Source organism: Aedes albopictus, chromosome 2 (assembly GCF_035046485.1).
Source record: "Aedes albopictus strain Foshan chromosome 2, AalbF5, whole genome shotgun sequence".
In the NCBI taxonomy this organism is placed as follows: domain Eukaryota; kingdom Metazoa; phylum Arthropoda; class Insecta; order Diptera; family Culicidae; genus Aedes; species Aedes albopictus.
Window position 1 is genome coordinate 194,548,832 of NC_085137.1, and position 23,070 is coordinate 194,571,901.

The 23,070-nt window shown below is 41.4% G+C and overlaps 1 protein-coding gene across 1 annotated transcript in view; it reads right to left on the bottom strand.

The window, feature by feature from the left end:
* Positions 1-40: 40 nt before the first annotated feature.
* The window catches only part of LOC134288786 (uncharacterized), a 28,342-nt gene continuing 5,312 nt past the window's right edge, over positions 41-23,070 (bottom strand). The window contains 4 exon segments of the mRNA XM_062854661.1: positions 41-151; positions 2,372-2,778; positions 5,549-6,678; positions 6,752-7,617. Of these exon segments, the coding sequence (XP_062710645.1) occupies positions 41-151; positions 2,372-2,778; positions 5,549-6,678; positions 6,752-7,617 (2,514 nt within the window).

Sequence of the window (23,070 nt, forward strand, 5' to 3'; positions counted from 1 at the left end):
GATTGTTTTCGTTTTAAAATAAGAAAGAAACAAGCAGATTTCATCGCATTTTACTGTTAAACGCAACATTTGATTCAACATAGGCACATGTTTCCATCACAGCCATAAATCCAAGAATGGCATCGATGGCATTGGTTCCATCTCTCACACTCTGAGGATGAACGGGCGAAGGGAGACACAGTAAGGGAGCACTTACAAATTACGTACCATTTTTGGCCAATTTTCTATACTCCCTCCCCATCCGTAATTTGTTTTCACATACCTAATGCATTGCTCGTAGCAATATCAAGAACTCCCCCCTCCCCCTCCAATGCTACGTCATTTATGGACGGTTCCTAAAACAACCTTCCTTGGCCGTTGCCAAAGAGGATATCGTTCCAAGCGAAGACCGCAAATATCCGGTTTCATTCAACGTTTGAAATTGGGATGTAATCTGTAGTGGCGCCTGTGTCTTGGGGGCGTTCAGGCTGCTATGTGACCAATTGTTTCGTTCCGATCGCCGCTTGTAATCTCACACCACTAATGAACCATGGTTCTGCAGATAATGTTAATGTTTTGACAGCAAAATGTTGAGGTTAGGTTACAAAATAAAACCGATCATGTTGATCCGAGCAGGTATGACCATATTGCCCCGTAGAGACTAGTTTCGGAAAATTCTTGTTTTATTGTAATTTCAGTTTCAAAAAAATGCAAACTTGTTCACAAACTCCTCAGTAATAGTAGGAGTGTCAACTGTAATGGAATATTTATCTGGGCAGTAGGGAGTTATCTGTTAAAAGCTTATTTTGGAATTTTAAATCTTATAACATTTTTGCGTTCGTAGCAAAAAAATACATTTTCATTAATATTTGCATTTCAGAATCGAATTTTGGTACGGTTTTTACAGTGAGACATGATTGAAGCACTCTATAATAGATCATAAGGCTTTGAACAGAACAAAACTTGATAATAAGGCCAAATTCAGGGTGGCTCATATTGCCCCGTATGGTCATATTGCCCCTACTACCCCTATCTGAGTATCATGAGTGATAGCAGTAAGCAGGGATAGCAGTGAAAATGGAAGTAATGCAGTACGACGGTGGTGCGATGCTGGTTAAAAATATCGCTGGAGATGAGCATTGTTTGTACTCAGCCATGTCTAAGACGTGCTCCGAAGTCTCAGGAAAGGAAGCATGCATAAAGCACTAATCTACAAAATCCCGGGAAAAAGTTGAAAGACCTTATTTCACGTGGAAATCCAGCGGTAGACAAGAGGTAGATATGGACGGATGTTCGTTGGAATTGGAAGGACATTGGTAATGACAGCCGAATTTAAGAAAGCGACGAAGCGATTGTAGCAGGAGATGGTGAAGTTGGACTACGAAGACGATTTGCTAGAAACCGCAGGCAGCAAATGACATAGGCTTATCGTATTTCGATGGAGATGGCGATGAGGACGAAGCAGCATTCCAAGAACATAACCAAAATTTAATCACGACTACCTACCACAAAAAACAACACGATCGACCGAAAATAGGAAAGAGTAACCCAGCAAAACCAGTATGTATGTTCAAAACGCTTACCCCAAACAAGCGACCCAAAGGTAAATTACGTTGACCATTTAACTAACAACACATTCTCTTACAGCTCAATACACCACATCGATTTCCCACCTTTCCCAATCCTTAAGGCCACGCAAAACTTAAAAGCCGCAGAGCTAAAGAGGTTGCTATGCCTACTCCCAAATTCAAAGGTGTATTATGGACAATGCAAGTTCTCGGACTTGCATTGGAGACTTGGCCCTATGACCCCCTTGTGCATCAATAAAATAAAATAAATAAAATAAAATAACAAGTTAAAATTGTAAGCCAAAGCCAAATGATAATACAGTAGACGTTCGATAAGTGCAACATGTTTACGTTTCAGTTATCGAATGAAATTCGCTAACTGTAACGACTGACAGCCGTCAAACATGTGTCAATTGCTGTTGGACGCAGCCAGAATGCGCACTCAAAAACATCACAATGCAGTTGTAGTGCATCTGAAAAACATCGCAACTCTGTTGACGTTTCGTTTTTTACATATAGCGGTGCGATAACTGCAAAATTGTTGCACTTAGCAGACTTGCAGTTAAAAAGCATTGCAGTTAAACCGTTTGCACCGAGCGAACATCTACTGTATCGTGACCAGACAATAGAAAAAAACAATGGGTTTCTCAACTTTTTATCAAAACTGAATGATCAATGGAATAAATATTTATTAATGTAAGCTTTATTATTGATGGCAGCAAAATATTAAAACTACTATTCGAGATAAAAATGTAAAAGTGAAATAGCAATAAATAGCGATCTGATAATTACCTTCTAATTGAAATGATTTTTTTTTCACATACTGTGTAAAATCTCCATGCACTTCTCTCTGTTTGACTAGGTATAATCTAAACCAGTGATTGCGGAATGCCGTCGTGGTTGTGGAATCCTTTGATGGAAACCCGGTGAAAAACGCCCTCGATTGTTGCCCGCGCTGTGCAGGTCCCCGCTAGGGTACTACTCTCCAACAGTTGGCAGCAAATCCACTGACTGATACCGTATTCGTCGATGGTAGCAAATGCGTATCGGTACTTCTGGTACAGGAACTTGTAGGGCATGTCGTTCTTCTTCGCCTGGTCCTTCACAAAATAGAAGGAATTGTTTTTGTTTTCCGTCATATCCCAGATTGTTCCGCGTCCCGTAGGATTGCTTAGAAGTTGTTGCTTTAGGATTTCCAGCACATCATCGGCCATCACTGGTTCCGCCATATCTTTTTTTTTTTTTTTTTCCTTCTAAACCATAGGGGGATAAATCTGCTCATCAGACACCCTAACAGGAAGGTTAGGGTAGTGTGGGGATGAGGCCGTCTTCTACAATGCCGGTAGAAGCCAGGACTACTCTCTCCTCGACCCACTAAAACACATTCCTATGGTCGCCAAACCCTACGTCTCTCCGGAACCACCAAGAAGGTATTGCTTCAGAGAGGGGCTAGTGCATATCGCACCCTCAAGGTTAGCTGCCGTAGCCTAGCAGCAACGAACATCGATGACTCGCACTGGAGAGTCCATCACGATAGCATGCTGGCGCTTAGCCAGTTTCCCGAGTGGTCCTCGCCACTCCCTTTGTCCACGGAAGGCGGGCAGGGTCAACCCCGCCCGCGCCCTACTGCTGAGCGGACATCAAGAACTGATGCCCACATGCAACCCGATCTGACCTGCTGAAGGCAAGGGTATCACTACCCTTCAGGCCTTATCAGCTGCATCCGTAGGTTGCAGACAGCAGGGTCTCACCTACCCCGACCCTTGCCGGGGACCCCTTTCCAACCGCGGGCTCAGATCCAACCCAGTAGACCGACGCCACGACAGCACCGCTACCGGGACTTCCTCTCCGCGGCCACTTAATCGCTGTAAGGGTCGATCTCGACCGCAGGGCACCGGTATGACCTACGAAGCCGACTTCGAACCCCTGGACCACCTCTTGTACTGCATCTGGACTAGCCATTCTCCGAGTCCACGCGCCACCTCCTTTGTAGCTCCCAGACGATATGGGTGATAGCCGTTGAAACGGCATTCCAGCTAATCTCATCCCTACACATTCTCTGGACCAAGTTGTCCGGAGTTGTGTCCTCCCCGCATGTGGCAAGCATGCGGTCACGCATTGTGCGAAAACGCGGGCACACGAACAAAACGTGTTCCGCCGTTTCCTCTAAACCATTGCACACTGGGCATTCGGGAGAATCCGCATGCCCGAAACGGTGTAGATACTGTCGGAAGCAACCATGGCCTGTAAGGGCCTGTGTCAGGTGGAATGAAACTTCCCCATGGCGCCTATTAATCCAACTATCTACCCTCGGTATCAACCTATGGGTCCACCTTCCTTTGGTGGAACTGTCCCACGCGCGCTGCCATTTGACCATAGAGGCCATCCTGACAGTCTTGCGTATGCCTCTTGTGCCGCGCATTTCGAAGCACTCCATATCCTCACTGATAAGAATGCTGATGGGCACCATACCAGTAATGACACAGAGAGCGTCGTGTGACACGGTACGGTACGCGCTTGCAACCCTCAGACACATAAGCCTGTAAGTACTTTCCAGCTTCCGTCGGTAGCATTCAGTACTTAGCGCGGTACCCCACGCCGGGCCGCCATACCTAAGTATGGACGTAGCAACACTAGCCAGAAGCTTGCGCTTACTGGCATACACCGCTGAGCTATTGGACATCATCCGGGACAGTGCCGCAATAGCTGTGGAGGCTCTTTTACAGGCATAATCGACGTGGCTACCGAAGGTAAGCTTATCGTCGATCATCACGCCCAAGTGCTTGACAGAGCGCTTCGACAGAATAGTGCACTCTCCTACACTGATCTCCGTCTGCTGCGCCGACTGCATGTTGTTCACAACCGTCACCTCTGTCTTGTGGTGAGCCAGCTCCAGTTTTCTGGACCGCATCCACGCCTCCACAACCTTGATCGAGTGGTCGGTAGTCAACTTCACCTCCTCGATCGTTTCACCGTAGACTTCGAGCGTAATATCGTCGGCAAATCCGACAATCACCACTCCCACTGGGTACTCTAACCTCAACACCTCGTCGTACATGACATTCCATAACACCGGACCCAGGATGGAACCTTGCGGGACTCCTGAGGTTATGTGAAAGCACTTCCGACCCACCTCCGTGTCGTATACTAGTACGCGATTCTGGAAGTAGCTTCCGAGAATCTTGTACAAGTACTCCGGTATCCCCAGACGCAAGAGCGCATCAGCAATAGCAGCCCAACTGGCGCTATTAAATGCATTCCTTACATCCAGAGTCACTACCCCGCAAAAGCGAATTCCCCTCCTCTTAGGCTCGAGTGCTTTCTCGGCGGTTTTTGTAACCGACAAGATAGCGTCTACGGTGGACCTCCCCTTCCGGAAGCCATACTGGTTGCTCGAGAGACCATTTACGCCCTCAGTGAACTTCAACATTCTATTGAGGATGATCTTTTCGAGCACCTTCCCCGCCGTGTCAATCAAGCATATTGGTCTATATGCCGACGGGTCTCCGGGTGGTTTCCCCGCCTTTGGCAATAGTACCAGGCTCTGCCTCTTCCAAGCTTCTGGGAAAACTCCCTCGTCCAGGCATTTCTGCATAGCAGACCTGAACATCTCGGGAGCTTCTGCAATAGCTACTTTTAAGGCCAGGTTCGGAACTCCGTCCGGACCTGGGGCCTTACCTACGCTAAGGGACTTAGCTATCCCCGCAAGTTCCACATCGGTGACCCTTTCCTCATCGCCAGCCCCAGTCCCCGGCTGTCCTACGAAAGGAGGCCAAGGACTAGGATCATGACGCGGAAAAAGTCCTCCAATGATCCCCTCCAACATCTCTGGAGATTGCTCTGTAGGAGCCATCACACCTCTCGTCTTGGCCATAACGATCCTGTAGGCATCACCCCACGGGGTCGTATTGGCGCTCTGACAGAGACCCTCAAAGCAGGCCTTCTTGCTTGCTCTTATCTCGGTCTTGAGCGCGGCTTTTGCAGCGGCGAACACCACCCGCCGTTCGTTTCGCTCTTCCTCCATTCCGCCATATCTGCAGGCATCGAATCGTTGGTTTGCTTCAGAGCCGACAGGTCCACTAGGTTTCCTGATTTGATGATACTTTTAATATCACTCTTTGGTATGGGCTGGTGGCAGTGGACACCTTTCTGCAGGAATGATTCCATTCTGCCAGTTACTATCATGGATGCAAGGCACGGTTCGCCATTTGAGTCCGTTCTGATGCAAGACCAACTGGATTCGTCGTTTACAATTTGGTACAAGTTGTACAAATGATAGCCGTACAAAATTGTACGACTACGGAAGTATTTGCATTCGCGCTCAAGTAAAGAGACACCTTCCATTGCATCGTTGGCGATGTTTCGAACAGAGTATTGCTGAGGTTCGCATCGAAGGATCTGACCCGGTTCCACTGGATGGTTGTGCTCGACTATACCGTAGTACGCTGCAGAATTTCCGTCGCTAGTGACCACGATAACTGCCTTGCAACTATGGATACCATCCCAAATGCACTTCCAAAGCGTTGATCCATCTTGCTGTTTCAAGTAAAGCTTGTAATCATATCTGTCGTACCTTATTTTGTAGATATCCTTTTTTAATTTAATAACTTCAAAATCTCGAAAATTGTTCACGGCGGACAATTTGCCGTAAATATCTGGCAACTGTTTCTTATTTCCGCAAGCTTTGCCACTCCGAAAAGAAGAAATAACATCCTCAGAGAACCTGCTTACTCTACTATCTCTCAAAGCTTCTCGCCATTCCTTATCGCAAATCTCCGGGTGTGCATGAGTTCCCTTGAGAGAAGATATTTTCTCGAATATTCCGTTGATTTCTAGAGTAGCATTACATCGACTAGTTCTACAAGCCCACAGACTGGTGTCTTTCTTATAGTATTGGAAGCAGGAAATTAGGATATACCGGTAACCGCGATAGATCAAATGCCTCTCGACAGGTCTGCCCATCCTTTTGTGTTCAATCAACCAGAAGGTATCCTCAGTTCCATCAGCGTGTAGGATTTTTCCTTTTCCTAGAGGACATTTGAATAATGGCCCGAGTTCCTTACTGTGCGAGTGGCTCCTTCCCTCGCAAACGGTTGCTATTTTCCCGTTGGCACTGACGATAATATCCATTCTGGGAAAGAAAACCAAACATGGAAGACAGTTTAAAAATTGAAGGTAATTGACGATTGAGAGCAATAACTTACCTGCAATTGTGCAATTTCTTGGAATCGCAGTGCCACAGGCTCGTCCCATCCGCTTTCGATTTGCTGAGATAGAACGGGAATCCATCCATGAAAATGCGTACCCGGCCTCCAGTAGCTCTGGTGACCTCGAAGTTTCGTTCGTCGTCCGCCGTCCATAGGGTCTGACAGATCTTCTTACGATTCGGAAGAGCCCACGGATTACTCTCGGTGATTGTCGGAACCTTCGGAACCGAAGCCTTTTTGTTCTTTTTTGTCTTTTCACCAGTGTTAGCCTTGGCGATTGGTTTCACGAGTCCTTGAGCGCGAGCTAGGGCCATCTCTGCTTTGGTGCGTCTATATCGCTTCTTCTTTTTAACAGGTTCACCATTCTGGTCGGTGTTGACCACTTTCAGAACAGGCGTGGCATCACATTGGACAACTACATCGTTCTGTTTGGACGCTTCAGCTGCTTCGTGTTTCCCATCTACTTCCGGTGACACCGGTTTGATCGGGTTGGGGCTTTTTTCGTTCTGAAGTTGCTGTGTGATCCGTTTGAACGTTATGAACATTTCCAGGTGAGAGCGACACAACGCGCAAATGTGGGACGTAAAGTCCCGATGGTAATCGATTTCAATGCGAATGCACTCTTTGACCAACTCGCAAAGAGCGTTGTTATGATGGTGCTGAGTATTTTCAGTGAATATTGCTTGGAGACGATCGGTGGTCGCGAGGCACAGTCGGCAGTAGTTCTCGTCCTGGGGCAGTAGTTCGCTTTGGAGATTTTTGAGAAAGACGTCATTCTTCCTGCCTTGAAGAACGAACCACTTGAGTGATTTTAGTTTTTCTATGCAATCCTCACAAACGAATTTGTTTGCGTCGGATAAAACCTGCAAAAGTCAATTTTATTAGTTTTATAGAAAATAAGTAGGTACTTAGGATCAGTTGCACTCTGAAAAATTTTCACGTCCGATTTACGTGAAAAGATAGGTAGTTCTCGTCCACCATATTTTTCACGTAGCCTTCGCCGGAATTTCAGGTAGCTGGACACATTCGAGATTCGGTAATCGACGTGATGATTCAGGTAATTTTGACATGAATTTTACGCATCGTTTACGTGAAATGTGGGTGAGAGCTACTGGAATCTTTGGTAAATTTTACGTGAAACCATGATCAGTTTTATACACTCTAAATAATTTTCACGTCCGATTTACGTGAAATATCACGTAGCTCATCCTTTTTCTGAAAACATCAAAAGTTACGTGACATTGGTAACCTTCACTCGACAACCATGTCGTATGCACCACCCTGTTTGGTCAAATCCACCTTATTTTCACGTAAATCGTTCTAATGCGTTTGTGTTAGTGTACTTCCGACTTGAAAGTTTCCGCAAAACGAAAGTTACGTGAAAATCCGGTGTGAAAAAAAAATCAATATGGCGCCGAGAAGTAAGTTGCTGCAAACACTCCATACGAATTACGAGAAAGTTGTTGGAAATATTAAAAGGTAATTTGGTTACTGGTTGGCAGTAATGAGTAATAACTTTACATTTTTCAACAATTACAGAAGTTGGCGTTTCCTGACGGTGACGGAGGACAATTTTGGCGAGTGTTTAGAAGCTGGACTACGAAGATTTTGAGTCACAATCCGTGGGTTTGTTTTGAAATCATCTGATCTTGGAAAATCATTAATAAAATATACTGTTGTACAACGCGGATTTATTAATTTAAATTAAAGATGTTTTTTCTTTAATTGTTACATATTTGTACCGGCTTGTAGCGTATTTGAGGAGACAAGAATTTTTAAATCCTCATGCAATGAAATGATATTTTTACGGTAGGGTAAAATATGTACCTTTTTCAATGCATTTTGTGAGGATTTTAAAACTTCTGCCTCTTCAAATACGTTGCAAGCTGGTGCGGCTGCTCTATTTTCATTCTAAAATCTTGTATAAATTACGTGAAATTCATATAAAACTGATCATGGTTTCACGTAAAATTTACCAAAGATTCCAGTAGCTCTCACCCACATTTCACGTAAACGATGCGTAAAATTCATGTCAAAATTACCTGAATCATCACGTCGATTACCGAATCTCGAATGTGTCCAGCTACCTGAAATTCCGGCGAAGGCTACGTGAAAAATATGGTGGACGAGAACTACCTATCTTTTCACGTAAATCGGACGTGAAAATTTTTCAGAGTGTATGAATTTCACGTAATTTATACAAGATTTTAGAATGAAAATAGAGCAGCCGCACCAGCTTGCAACGTATTTGAAGAGGCAGAAGTTTTAAAATCCTCACAAAATGCATTGAAAAAGGTACATATTTTACCCTACCGTAAAAATATCATTTCATTGCATGAGGATTTAAAAATTCTTGTCTCCTCAAATACGCTACAAGCCGGTACAAATATGTAACAATTAAAGAAAAAACATCTTTAATTTAAATTAATAAATCCGCGTTGTACAACAGTATATTTTATTAATGATTTTCCAAGATCAGATGATTTCAAAACAAACCCACGGATTGTGACTCAAAATCTTCGTAGTCCAGCTTCTAAACACTCGCCAAAATTGTCCTCCGTCACCGTCAGGAAACGCCAACTTCTGTAATTGTTGAAAAATGTAAAGTTATTACTCATTACTGCCAACCAGTAACCAAATTACCTTTTAATATTTCCAACAACTTTCTCGTAATTCGTATGGAGTGTTTGCAGCAACTTACTTCTCGGCGCCATATTGATTTTTTTTTCACACCGGATTTTCACGTAACTTTCGTTTTGCGGAAACTTTCAAGTCGGAAGTACACTAACACAAACGCATTAGAACGATTTACGTGAAAATAAGGTGGATTTGACCAAACAGGGTGGTGCATACGACATGGTTGTCGAGTGAAGGTTACCAATGTCACGTAACTTTTGATGTTTTCAGAAAAAGGATGAGCTACGTGATATTTCACGTAAATCGGACGTGAAAATTATTTAGAGTGTGTATGATGCGTATTTCTGGATTCTATGTGCTTAACTGTAGAATAGATGAACTAGACCAGTGCATCCTCATTTTTCTAAGTATCACCGTATAACAAACGGACACTTATATACCCTGTATGTCGCTTCAGTTCCGGAAAATGTATCATTAACAATTAAGCCTTCAACCAAATTGTCCGCATGGTTTTGTACCCTAATAAGTAAAAATCAGTCATTGCCACACATACCAAATGCTAAACATGACCCCATGGATAACATTTGCATATGTCAAAGCTTTGCTGATGTGACTTTCCTATCAGGTAATTCTCTGATCTTATGTTTGTCTCCAAAACCTTGAATTGAAGTTAACAAACATTGCATCACAAGGCTCGAATTCCCATATAATATGATTATTTATTCGCACTTCGTACCTATTCGGTTCTCGAGAAGTGATGCGCTCATGTAGGGGGGACAAAAGAGCGTGGGCGGACTCTCTAGCCGACGAAGGCGAGAAAGTCGCAAATACCGGCGACATTCGTCTCCTCTACGATGTCTCACATCGCCGCCTTAGTGGGACTAAGATGAATGCTACTACAATGCTCGTGAAAGACACGAACAGCTATTGACCGACCCAGCTGACCAGTTGAAACGCTGGTTCGGGCACTTTGGGAACCTCTTTCCAGTATCGGCCACGCCATCAACACCTTTTAGCATGATCCACAAAGAATTCGACGCATTACCCGTGTCAACATCGAAGCTCTATCAGTGCAGAAGATAGAAACATCCGTCCGTAGCATGAAATTGAACAGGGCCCCGGGGGTCGATCGCATATCAGCCGAGATGCTCAAAGATAACCCCGTAGTATCTGCACAACTGCTGCATCAATTAGTCTGCAACATATGGAAAACCGCGACATTTCCGGTCGACTGGATGCAAGGCGTTTTAGTAAAGATGGCCAAAAAGGGTGACCTGAATGTATGCGATAATTGGCGGGGTATCATGTTGCTGTGCATCGCTCTCAAAGTCCTCTGCAAAGTGATCCTTAACCGGATACAGGAGAAGATTGACGCTCTTCACCGGCGGCAGCAAGCAGGAATCCGTGCCGGACGATCCTGTGTGGACCATATTGTCACGCTCCGTATCATCTTGAAGCAAAACAATGAATTCCAAGAATCTCTCCACGTGGTGTTCATTGATTGCGAAAAAAAACTCGACCGTCTCAAGTATGAAAACATGTGGAAAGCCCTCAGGCGCAAGGGTGTAAGCAAATCATCGGTTTCATTGAAGCGCAGAACAGGGCATTTTCATGCAGAGTACTGCGCAACGGTGTCTTGTCCGATACCATCCGGGTCGTTGCTGGAGTGAGGCAAGGATGTATCCCATTACCGCTACTGTTCTTCATCGTAATCAACGAGATCCTGGTAGGTGCGATTGATCGTGAACCAAATCGTGGGTTGCTGTGGCAGCCCATTACCATGGAGCACCTAGATGACTTTGAATTGGCTGAAGACGTTGCCCTCCTAGCGGCGCTCTGATATGCAGAGCAAGCCCGATGATCTTGCCAATCGCTCCTCAGCGGCAGGTCTTACCATCAACGTCAACAAGACCAAATCGTTAGATGTAAACACAGTCAACCCTTCCAGCTTCACGGTAGCTGGACAAGCAGTAGAGAATGTTGAAAGCTTCCAATATCTTGGCAGCCAAATAGCGGCCGATCGTGGCACTAAGATTGACATAGGTGCACGGATTAAGAAGGCGAGGGCTGTTTTTGCGTATTTAAGAAATGTCTGGAAAAACTACCAGATTAGTCGACGCATCGAAATCCGTATTTTCAACTCGAACGTGAAATCTGTGCTGCTGTACGCCAGTGAAAGTTGGTGTGTATCAATGGAGAACACTCAACGGCTGCAGGTCTTCATCAATAGAAGCCTGCGGTTTAAAATTCGTACAAGGTGGCCTGATCTCCACCATCGATGTTATCAAAAGCCGATAGCGACAGAAATTCGGGAGCGAAGGTGAAGGCGGGTCGGCCACACTATACGCAGGGGCGGAAACGAAATCTGCAAGCAAGTGTTAAATTGGTACTCAGCAGAACATCGCAACAGAGGCAGCCCCAGAGGCTCATGGCGGCGCAGCCTCAACAACGCCAGGTTCATCATCATCAACGAAATCAAGCAAGTCGACAGAAATTTGACCTGGCAACAGGTCAAGGCGATGTCTGGCAATCGCCCAGGATGGAAATCTTTCAATTCTGCCCTCTGCACCACCGTGGGTGCCCAGGACTGAAAGTAGTAAGTAGTAGTGTACGCCAGTTAAATTTGGTGTGTGTCAGTGGAAAACACTCAACGGCTACAGGTCTTTTTCAATAGATGCTTGCGGTATATAATTCGTGCATGGTGGCCTCACGATAGGATCTCTAACGTGGAGCTCCATCGACGGTGTCCGTGTCATCAAAAGCCGATGGCGACAAAAAATCAGGAGCAAAAGTGGAGGTTGGTCGGCCACACTTTACGAAATCTGCAAGCAAGCGTTAAATTGGAACTCAGCAGAACATCGCAGCAGCAGAGGCAGACCCAGAGCAGGGTGGCCACTAAATTTCAGTTTTGAAATTCCCGTCTTTTTCCCGGTTTTACCGGTACGATTACTGAACTTTTCTCGGTTTTCAAAGTGCACATTTTTAAATACCATGTAAAAATGCATTTGCAATCATGTGAATACTATGTACTAAATATTTATAGTTTAACATTGTACTTGACGCAATGCATCTATGGAAAAAATAGAAGTAACCAACAATGATGACATAAAAGACGTATGCGACACAATTACTTACAACACATTTTCGTTCAGCTCCAAATAGTGCATAACTCATGCTTTCCCTCATGCATAATTTTACTTCTTTTTTGTACTTTAGAATAAATCAAACAAGTGTAAAAGAGGTAGCTAACTATGATAGATCAGATCTAGAATAGGTGAGATGTGCATATACAATCAGCACAGTTAAGACTCGATTATCCGGGACATGGAGGATAATCGAACCTTCATTAGCGTAGGTGCCCTAACTCAACTTCATTGGTGTTGTTTCCTGTTGTGGATTCCTCCAGGATGTCCAACTTAGTATTCCTTCAAAAACTCTCATCTGGAGATTCTTACAGAGTTTTATCCGAGATTTCATCTTCCGATTACTCCAAAAATACTATCGCGGATGTATATCTTTTGTGGACTCCTCCAGATTCCTTAACCTTCCGTAACTCGCGCGGTTGGCCAATACCGCCAGCATCACGTTAATGCTGAACACAAAAAAGCGAGATGTTTCCAACGTGTTGTACTAAACACAATAGCGCGGTCGCTCGAGGGTTAATGGATTTATTCTGTGAGTTTCTACAGAAGATACTTCAGAGGTTCCTTTAAGGAATAAAGGATTTTAGTCTGTTGGCAATTAGGGAATAGAAGTTTGGTTTGGGATCATGAATTCGATCTAGGGATATCTCCAGGAACTACAAAAGAAGCTCCCAAAGTAAACCCATATGTCTAGAAGGTTTCCCAAGGAACCCTTGAAAGGTTTCTCGAATAAAAACTCCGGCTGTAATTTGACTTTCAGGATTCTGGAGTATTTTCAGAAATAGCTATAGTAAAGTTTTTGAAAGGAATTCTAGGAGGGCTCCAAGAAGTAACTTCTAGATGCTTTGCAGAGGGAATTTCAAAAAGCAACTCCTGGAGGATTCTCATAAGCAACTTCTGGAGGTTTCCTAGAACAAACTCCTGGAGGATGCCCAAGAAGAACTCTTGGAGGAAAAGCAATAAGAAACACTGGAGAAATTCCAAAAACGAATAAAAAATAAAGATAAAATTCATCTAAATCTCTTAAAAGTTTTCAAAATCAGAGTTTCAGAAAGAACTGTGCGCACAAGTACCAAAAAAGATCTGCTGCAGGAATCCTAGAAAGGACTCGTGGAGATGGATGAGTTACAGAAGGGTTTCCTTGAGAAATCACCGAAGAAATTCTGTTGAGAATCCCAGAAAGAACTTCCAATTGATTTCTAAAATAAAGCTTTTGGAGGAATTCCAGAAAAGAAAAGATTTTCTGGACGGATTCTAAAAAAAATCTTGGAAGAATTCCCGTAGGAAATTTTGAAGATTTGAGCAACTCCTGTAAGAATTGCGGAAGGAAAATATAGATGAATCTAAAAAGGAACTTTTGAATAAATTTCAAGAGGTTGTCTTGGTTAAAACCCAGAATTATTTCCTGATGAATTCAGATTCCTGATGGAATTTCTGAAACAATCCCTGGAAAAAAATCCAGGACTAGGTTCTGAGTGATTGCACACACACCAAAAATCGATTGAGGGTTTCAGCAAAATTTTGCTGAATTTTGCCGAGCTGAAGGTTTCAGCAAAAATTTTACTGAAATTCAGCAAAATTTGCTGATTTGTTCAGTAAACTCTACTGATCACCAGTAACGTTTTGCTGAAGTTCAGCAAACTTTGCCGAAAGTTCAGCAAAAAAAATTGCTGAACCCTTCAGCTCGGCAAAATTCAGCAAAATATTGCTGAAAGCGTTTGGTGTGCAGGTGAATTCCTTGGGACTCAACAACACAACAAGTTGTTACTCTTAACAACATTTTTATTTTCCCGGTAATCATCTGGAATTCCCGGCTTTTTCCCGCTTTTTCCCGGTCGTTCCGAATTCCCGTTTTTCCCGGTTCGGTGGCCACCCTGCCAGAGACGGCGCAGCCTCAACAAGGAAATAAAGGAAGTCGACAGAAATTTGACCTGGCAACAGATCAAGGCTATGGCTGGCAATCGCCCAGGATAGAAATCTTCCAATTCGGCCCTCTGCACCACCGTGAGGGCTCAGGACTGAAAGTATAGTAAGTTAATATGAAAGCTGCTATCAAAAAACTGCTTTCGATAATTCGTTTATCGCTGAGAAGACTACTGGTTACCCCAAAACGGGCCAAGTGGATAAAAGACTAACAGACTGCGTATGTGTACGAAACTGCCCCCACTCGCAAAACAGTCCCATATGATGAATAGGAAACCCAGCAAAGATGGGACTGTTATGCGAGTGGCGGCAGGAAAGCTAATGACAAAAGATATCAAAGCTTCCGCTGAAAAATTAAAAGAAATGTATATATATATATATATATATATATATATATATATATATATATATATATATATATATATATATATATATATATATATATATATATATATATATATATATATATATATATATATAGGGTGCAAGCACCGGTTTTGGCCAGTCTAAGGGAAATCATTTTTATAAAAATAACCAATAATCCAATGAAAACTACCAATGTGTTAAATGAAAGGTTTCTATCTATACTTTATTAGAAAAATGCAGAAATCAAGCTAATACTTGATTTTTGTATTAAAAGTGGCACTGGCCAAAATAGAAGTCTTGCCGCAGTTTTGGCCATATTCTCAGCTTTGGTTTCTATTTTGGCCAATCACATGTATTTCTTATGGGACTGGCCAAATTAGAAGCACCCTGGCCAAAATAGATATATGGGATCTAATTTTTTAAGGAAAATTATTTTTTTCTTCCGTTTTTTAATCAAAATGTATGATTTTAACAGCTGCAATCATATTATTATATTAGAATCTACTAGTAAAAAATAAATTTGTGTCAATTTAGATCGTTACAGGCTGAATACCGCACTATGGCCAAAACTCCGGGCTGGCCAAAACTGAAGCTTCTACCCTATGGCTTCACGGTGTGTCTAAAACCGTTATTAACAAAATAAAATACCCATCCAAGCGGTACCCTCCATTCGAAAGATATAGTATCCAGGTATCATCTCTGAAATTTTGGAAATGTTTCATCGAGGGAATTAATAGTTTGAGCGATTTGAAATTTTAGGGCGATTTTCAATGCAATTCTCTTTGAACTATTAATATTCAATCGTGGTTGTATCACGACCGTGGTCATCGACCTGTCCCTCACAAATTTGGAATTCAACATTCGAAACGTCTGGTATTCGAGTATTTTTACTAAAAATTTGAGAACAGTTTATCTACGAAATCCAAAGTTATCGTGAATTGAATTTATAATCCAAATCCATGGGTTTTTACAGTATTTATGGCAAATAAACGGTTACCATTTACTACAAATAACCAGAGTCAGTACAAATGCCCGCTATTGTAGTCAATAGGAATAGGATTTCGATGTTTTGGACGTACAATATCTCCCACATGTTTCGACAAAATCGCTGAGCTCTCAGTACTTGCTCTCTAAACACGCCAAGAGATTTCTCAGTGTATTCTCAGAACTGCTTAACGTGCAACCGCTAAATATGAAACATTTAGGAAATTGATACAAACTTTGCAATCAACGTCATATACCACGTTGATTGCAAAGTTTGTATCAATTTCCTAAATGCTCAAAGGACGTCTAGCGTATCTGTAACAATGCTTACCAGAAATTGAGAAGGGAAAGCAGCATTTTTTGTAATGTATAGAAGAGAGTCAGTAATTAAAGCAAATTTTTGAGCGATTTTTATTAGCCTCACGGCATGGTGAAGCAGCGTTGTCATTATTCTTGCACGAGAAAACATCTAAGTTTGTAAGCGAAACTCCATGTTTGTAATTTAAATGAGCTCCTAGTTAACGGTATGGACCAGGAGTTGATATTGACTGCCCTCCCCAACCTGATTTGCACATAACTCTTGAAACGCATTGTACAAAGCCACCAAAAAAGCAAGTCCTGAAAACGTACAGTTGTGGTCCATGATGTCTGTTGTGAGACATCAGAAACGAACGTATGGTTTCACCGGAAAAGCATGTCGCAATTTAATGGACGCTTTGATGGTTCTTGAAGGAGGTCCTAAGCTACACGATCTTTTAAATGAAAGCGTCTAATTAACTATGATTGTTTAATAATAATTATATTTCAGGCATTAAAACACTACAAATACATCTACAGAGCGTGTTTCATAGATAAATTGGATCCAGACTATACCACGTTGAAGGTTTGGAAAGATATAGGAGACCCTTAATTTGCCGAATTTCTCAAATTTTAAAATTTTGCAGTTCCAGTTGCTGGTCTGGGATGATACATACTGGAAAATCTCTTGGTGTGACCTGGAGAGCAATCTACTGAGAGCGTTCCCAGCAGTTTTTTTTTTCAGAAACATGGGAGAGATACCCAAGTAACCACGGTGCTGAAGCCTTATTGCATGCAGATATACGGTGTATTTAGTGCAATCATTACTTTACATGCAAACTTAAGGTTAATTTAAAGTGGAAGTGGGCAATTATAGAATCAAATTAAGATTATACTGGTATAATCTTGGAGCAGTCGCATAATTGCCCATTTCCACTTTAAATCAACCTTAAGTTTGCATGTAAAGTAATGATTGCACTAAATACATCGTATATCTGCATGCAATAAGGCTTCAGCACCGTGGTTACTTGGGTATCGTACACTCCAGACATCTGAATCCTTTTTCAATCAGCTGTTGAATGCTGTGATTGACTACAACAGCGGGCATTTGAATTGGTTTTGGTTATTTGTAGTGAGTAAATGTTTAATTGCTATAAATACTGTAAAAACCTATAGATTTTGATTATAAATTCAATTCACGATAACTTTTGATTTCGTTGATAAAATGTTCTCAATTTTTCAGTAAGAATACTCGAATACCATTCGTTTCGAATATTGAATTTCAAATATATGAGGGACAGGTCGATGGCCACGATCGTGATACAGCCACGATTGAATATTAATAGTTCAAAGAGAATTTCATTGAAAATCGCCCTAAAATTTCAAATCGCTCAAACTACACAAGTTTACAAAATAAAACGAAAGTCGTGAACTTCTGTCAACGACCAAAATTTTTGAAGTACAATTTAGTGCTGATTTCAAAACCGACCTTCAAAAAATTTTAAGTAGAACAGTTTTTGAGTTTAAGCTCAATATCGAGTTTTGCAACTTTTCAAAATATATAATTTACTGAAATTCAAATATATTGCGTTTTGTTCAACCAATTTTAAATCTTTTTCCATAAATTAAAAGCTGAATACAATACCATTCGATCATCTGAATACAGATTTTGCGTCAGATTGATGAACTTCAAGATATTGATGAGTTTTAGGGACGATCTTCTTAAATTTTAGCAAAATTCCCAAAATTTTTTGAAGAAATGTATTTTTTTCTATAAGAAAAAACCTACTTAAAAATTCTTTCTCGATGTTTATTTGACATATCATATGTAGGCGAGTTACAGTAAAAATTTCAGCTCAATCGGAGCATTGATTACGGAGAATGAGATGTTTGAAGTGAGCGACTTTGCTTAAAAACAGAACAAAAATCGATTTCAAATCATCATCCTTGTATGGAAAGTCGAAAAAAATTCCGCTCTACTGTAATTTTTTTCCTTCGCGTTTCCGAACTCAGGGCATGATTTTACACCAAAAATGATCATCAGCTTACCGAGTTCAAAAATGCTGTAAACTAGTGCTATCAATTCCCTCGATGAAACATTTCTTGTTTCCTTGACCCGATAAATGTACAAGATGGTTCACGTATGATTAATAAATTCAATTACAATTACAATTACATTTCCAAAATTTCAGAGATGGTACCTGGATACTATATCTTTCGAATGGTGGGTACCGCTTAGCTTGGTATTTTATTTTGATAATAACGGTTTTAGACACACCGTGGCTTGGAATCATGAATGACGATCCGTAATCCGTTTTGAGAATAAACAAATCAAACAGTATAGTGGACCATCCCTTGTGCGAATACAGGAATAGCTTAAAATCTTTAATAAGAGAACCAATTGCCAATTATATCGAAGAATTAATTCATATTATCAAGATTTTTTATACATGTGAAAAAGTTATCAAAAACAGACCGTGTCGAAATTGGTGCATGCTAAAAACGGAATCTCACTGTAGATGTAGATCCAAGCCCCATGGAAGAACGATAAATCTTGGTTGATAAATAATTCACGAAAGATCACGAGTGAATCGTTTGAATCATGGCTAAACCATGTATGAATGGCACCATTATATCAATGCAATGAAACTTAAAATGTCTATTTTTCCAATTTTCTGCCTATACATTGCACAATGGTCCGAATCCACGTTTTAGCAGGAAAAAAATCCGTATCTCTGGTTTCGTTAATTTTAGGCGTTTGGTGTCTTCAGAGAAGTTGTTTGCATTTGTTTGCTGCATCTTTTCCAAAAATTTTTGATTAGGGTGGTCCTCGTCCTAACCCAAATTTGGAAAAGAATTTTTTAATTTTAAGTCATACGCGATAGAGTTCTTCAGATCATTCCCTGTTGTGCATTTGGACGAGTCGGACGTGTGCTCCGTATCTCACCACGCGATAGCCTTTAAACAAGTAGAGTTTTTTCCCCCGCAATTGCGGAAGGTTTTTTATATCGTGCGTTCTCCTGCTTGTGCGAAGTGTAGTGTCGCAAGGTGGTATCCAGCGCAACGCGGAAGCGAGGTGCTTGCATCATCGTACATCAAGGTCAAGGAAAAATCGCATCCAAAAGTCATCATTATCGCCATCATCAGCCCCTCCGTCAACAAAGAGGACGGCGGCGACGGGTGCGAAGGCAGACGCGACGGACAGCTTTACCATCTGCCTGCCTGATAAATATCTACCTGCTCCGGTCAGATAAGTATCACTCTTTCGATACACTCTTTTGTCTGCCCAATTTGTTTTGATCGCTTTTGTCTATTGTATCCCCAGTCCACATTCGACCACGTGCTTTTTTGACATCCATTACAGTGGTTCCCAAACTACTGTATACGGGTAAGGGTGTACAAACTGTAAATAACAGAACATTTTTTTTTTGTTTTTTTTTTTATTAGCTATTTTTTCTTTTTTTTCAATACCGTTTTTTTTGCATCCTACAGGGTGCGCTAAAATAATCATAAGAATTGAATTCGTATATTATTAGTACAAGTTTTTTTTTTTTTGCTTTATTTTTTTTTTATATATTATTAACATTGTTTGGTTTACAAACCAAACAGTTGTCGTCCTAAGGAAGAAAGTGCACTGTAAATACTTTAAGGTTTTTTCTCTTCCTCTTTGCACTTTTGAGTTATTTTTCATAAATTTGTTTCCACATGGAAGATTCGATTGGAGGCGAAACGCCTCCTAATGATATCATTGCTCGTACGCGGTTTTATCAGCCATCTTCGCCTGGACCTTGGGTTGTCTATTTCCGGCGCAAATGCAAACCATTGAATATGCTTTCGATTTCTCGAGAGCTGACGCGTAAGTATCCTGGGACCGTTGTTCACCAAGTGAAAGCATCCAAGCTGCGTGTTACCGCACCTAGCTACAAAGCAGCAAATGAAATTGCTCAACACGAAGCGTTTACTGTTGAATACGCGGTCTATGTGCCAGCACGAGAAGTGGAGGTGGAGGGGAAGATCCTCGACGAAATGCTGACATGTGAGGACATCAAGACCGCCCGGATAAAAACTAACCATAGGGTGTTTGGTGAAAACCATTCCTGCACCATACAGTGTACCAGCTACAATAATGTATATTGTAATGAAATGGTTCACTAAAAGCTTCGCACATTGTAGCTACTATACATTTACATTCTATTTTTATGTAACACTATATTATACTGTTTTTCTTACGTTTGAACCATTCACTTTTCCGAAACATTATTTTTCCGTGCATTTTTAATTATTTATTCAGTTTTAGATTTTTTCCGTGCTTTGTTTTGTTGATCTTTGTGACTTTTATGATGCAAAGGAAAGGAAAGAAAAAAGTGAAGAAGTTGAAACATCAATTTTAAGTCAATAAAATGTTTAAATAAGTAGTAAACCAGATGTCTTAAGAATCGCAGATCCAAGAGATATGGCGGGCTAGGTATGTAGAGTACGATGAGAGGAATACGATTGACGAACTTTATCTTTGACGTAGAGCCATCTTTAACATGGACTGGACTGAATACTGAAAGAAATTCTAATATAGGTTCGTCTGTGGGTTCGCTTCTTAACCTAACTTATACTTGAATCGAACTTGACAGTTTTCTAATGAGTTGTTAAATACATACGTGTATTTCAAACTTTAGTCAAACTGGAGCCTCAATATTGCAATAACGGTTAAGCACGCTGTAATGATACTTATGTACCTCGTCACCCACTTCATGCAACTACATTAGTGGTCTAATAATGCTTAGCGCGCTCGGCATAGTTCCATCATGCCGCTCAAAGTGTTGCCACAAATAATGCGAAACCCGGTTATCTGGCTGGTGGGGCATGGGAGCCTAAGCTTCAACTGTTAATGCAATCAGAGACTACTCAGACCTCGACTCAGACTTAGACGTGGGCGATCCAATATATGAAGGGTTATCCAAAACGCTCTGGAGAATTCCCAAAGCGCATTCTCATAATGCTAGTAAGCCTAAGATGCCATTAACAGGAGGAAAATGACAAGATAATATAACATTACATGGTTTATGTAATGTAAACCAATACAACATAACAAAAGAGAACCATTCCAAAACCATTAAATTAAATGTATAACCAGTGGCGAAACTACAATTAAAAACAATATATTTACGGTACATTTTGTTGTTTGAAACCATACGTGTACCATACAATGTACGGTTTATTAAATCCTACGTATCAGTATTTATAACAATTCATTTACAATATAATGTATGGTTTTGCAAAAAAATATATATGGAGAAAAATATTTTTTTATATTGTTACGATACTTAACAACCCGTATAGTATATTGTAAAAATCTTATTTACAATTTACTGTATGGTTTTCTACATAACATTTTATTGTTTTTGTATTTTTATTTTTACAGTGGTTTCTATTGTAAAAATATGGTTTTAAATAGTACTGTTACAATACAACGTTCGGTTTTTCTACTGTATTTTTTATTCGGGCGGCTTTGGTCGATTCAAAAATAGGTCAATTCCTGATGTGGCTATCCTAGACTGTAAACGCTTATCTAAGGTTTCCATGGAAGGAAATAAAAAGGTGTACTCGCCTTCAGCGTTTTTTCGAGTGACTTTTCCAGGTTCCGTCCTCCCGGAATTTGTTGTAATTGATGGTGGTTTTTACCCAGTGCATCTTTTTAGGCCGAAGGTTTTTAATTGTACCAAATGCAAGCAGTTTGGTCACAGTGATAGCTTTTGCGACAACAAGCCCCGTTGTGGCAAATGCAACCAAGCTCATTTGGAGGACTCTTGCACACAGGAAGCGGAAAAATGTAGCTACTGTGACGGAGATCCACACGACTTGCAAGTTTGCCCGGCTTACAAAAGACGCATTCGAAATGAGAGTCGCTCTATCATAAAGCGCTCCAAACAGACATATGCGGAGATGGTGAAATCTTTTAAAACACCAGATTCCGTGTCTGAATCAGCTGTCCCAGTTGAAAATCCCTATCAGGAGTTGTCTTCCGATGATCAGGACGATGGCGAAACTGATGAGGGTGGATCTCTTTCGGAGGTACACGCACCTGGAAAAAGGAAGTCATCATCTTCCCCGGGATTGCGCCGAAAGGTCTTTTTAAAGTCTTCCCTCAAAAGTTTGCCTAATGTTAAAGGAGACGGGGTAAACTTAAAAACTCCGAAGAATCAGGTTCCTCTAGCTTCAGATGCATGTTGTAGCAAGAACCTGTCACCCCCGTCTCCGCCTGTTAAATACACTTCAAAGAGAAATAATCGACAAGGTAGCAAGAAAAAAGCTACCAAAGTTCCTCGCAGTTCAAGCAAGCCTCCTAGACCCAAGCGAGGACTGTTTACTTTTAGGGTTCTCGTGGATCGCTTATATAATGCCCTCAGCCTTCCAGAAACATTTAGAGGCATTATTGATATGTTTATACCTACAGTAGAAGAATATCTTCGGAATCTGACACAATCATGGCCCCTCCTTGCTGCGATCATATCTTTCGATGGATAATTCATCAAGTGAGGTACAAGATATGATCACTGTGCTACAGTGGAACTGTCATAGTCTAAAACCTAAATTAGACCTGTTTAAGTTTTTGATTCACAACTCTGATTGTGATATATTTGCCCTTTGTGAAACATGGCTTTCTTCTGAAGATGAACTCAACTTCCACGATTTTAACATTATACGCCAGGATAGAGATGACCATTATGGGGGAGTTCTTTTGGGGATCAAAAAGACTTACTCATTTTATAGAATTCCAATCGCGACTCATCCTGGCGTAGAAATCGTCGCTTGCCAAATAAACGTAAAGGGTAAAGAACTTTGCGTAGCTTCCGTTTACATTCCTCCAAGAATTTCAATTAACCGCCGTCATCTTTAGAATGCGGTTTCTGCACTATCACATCCAGTTTTAATTCTGGGTGATATGAACGCGCATGGTACAGGGTGGGGCGA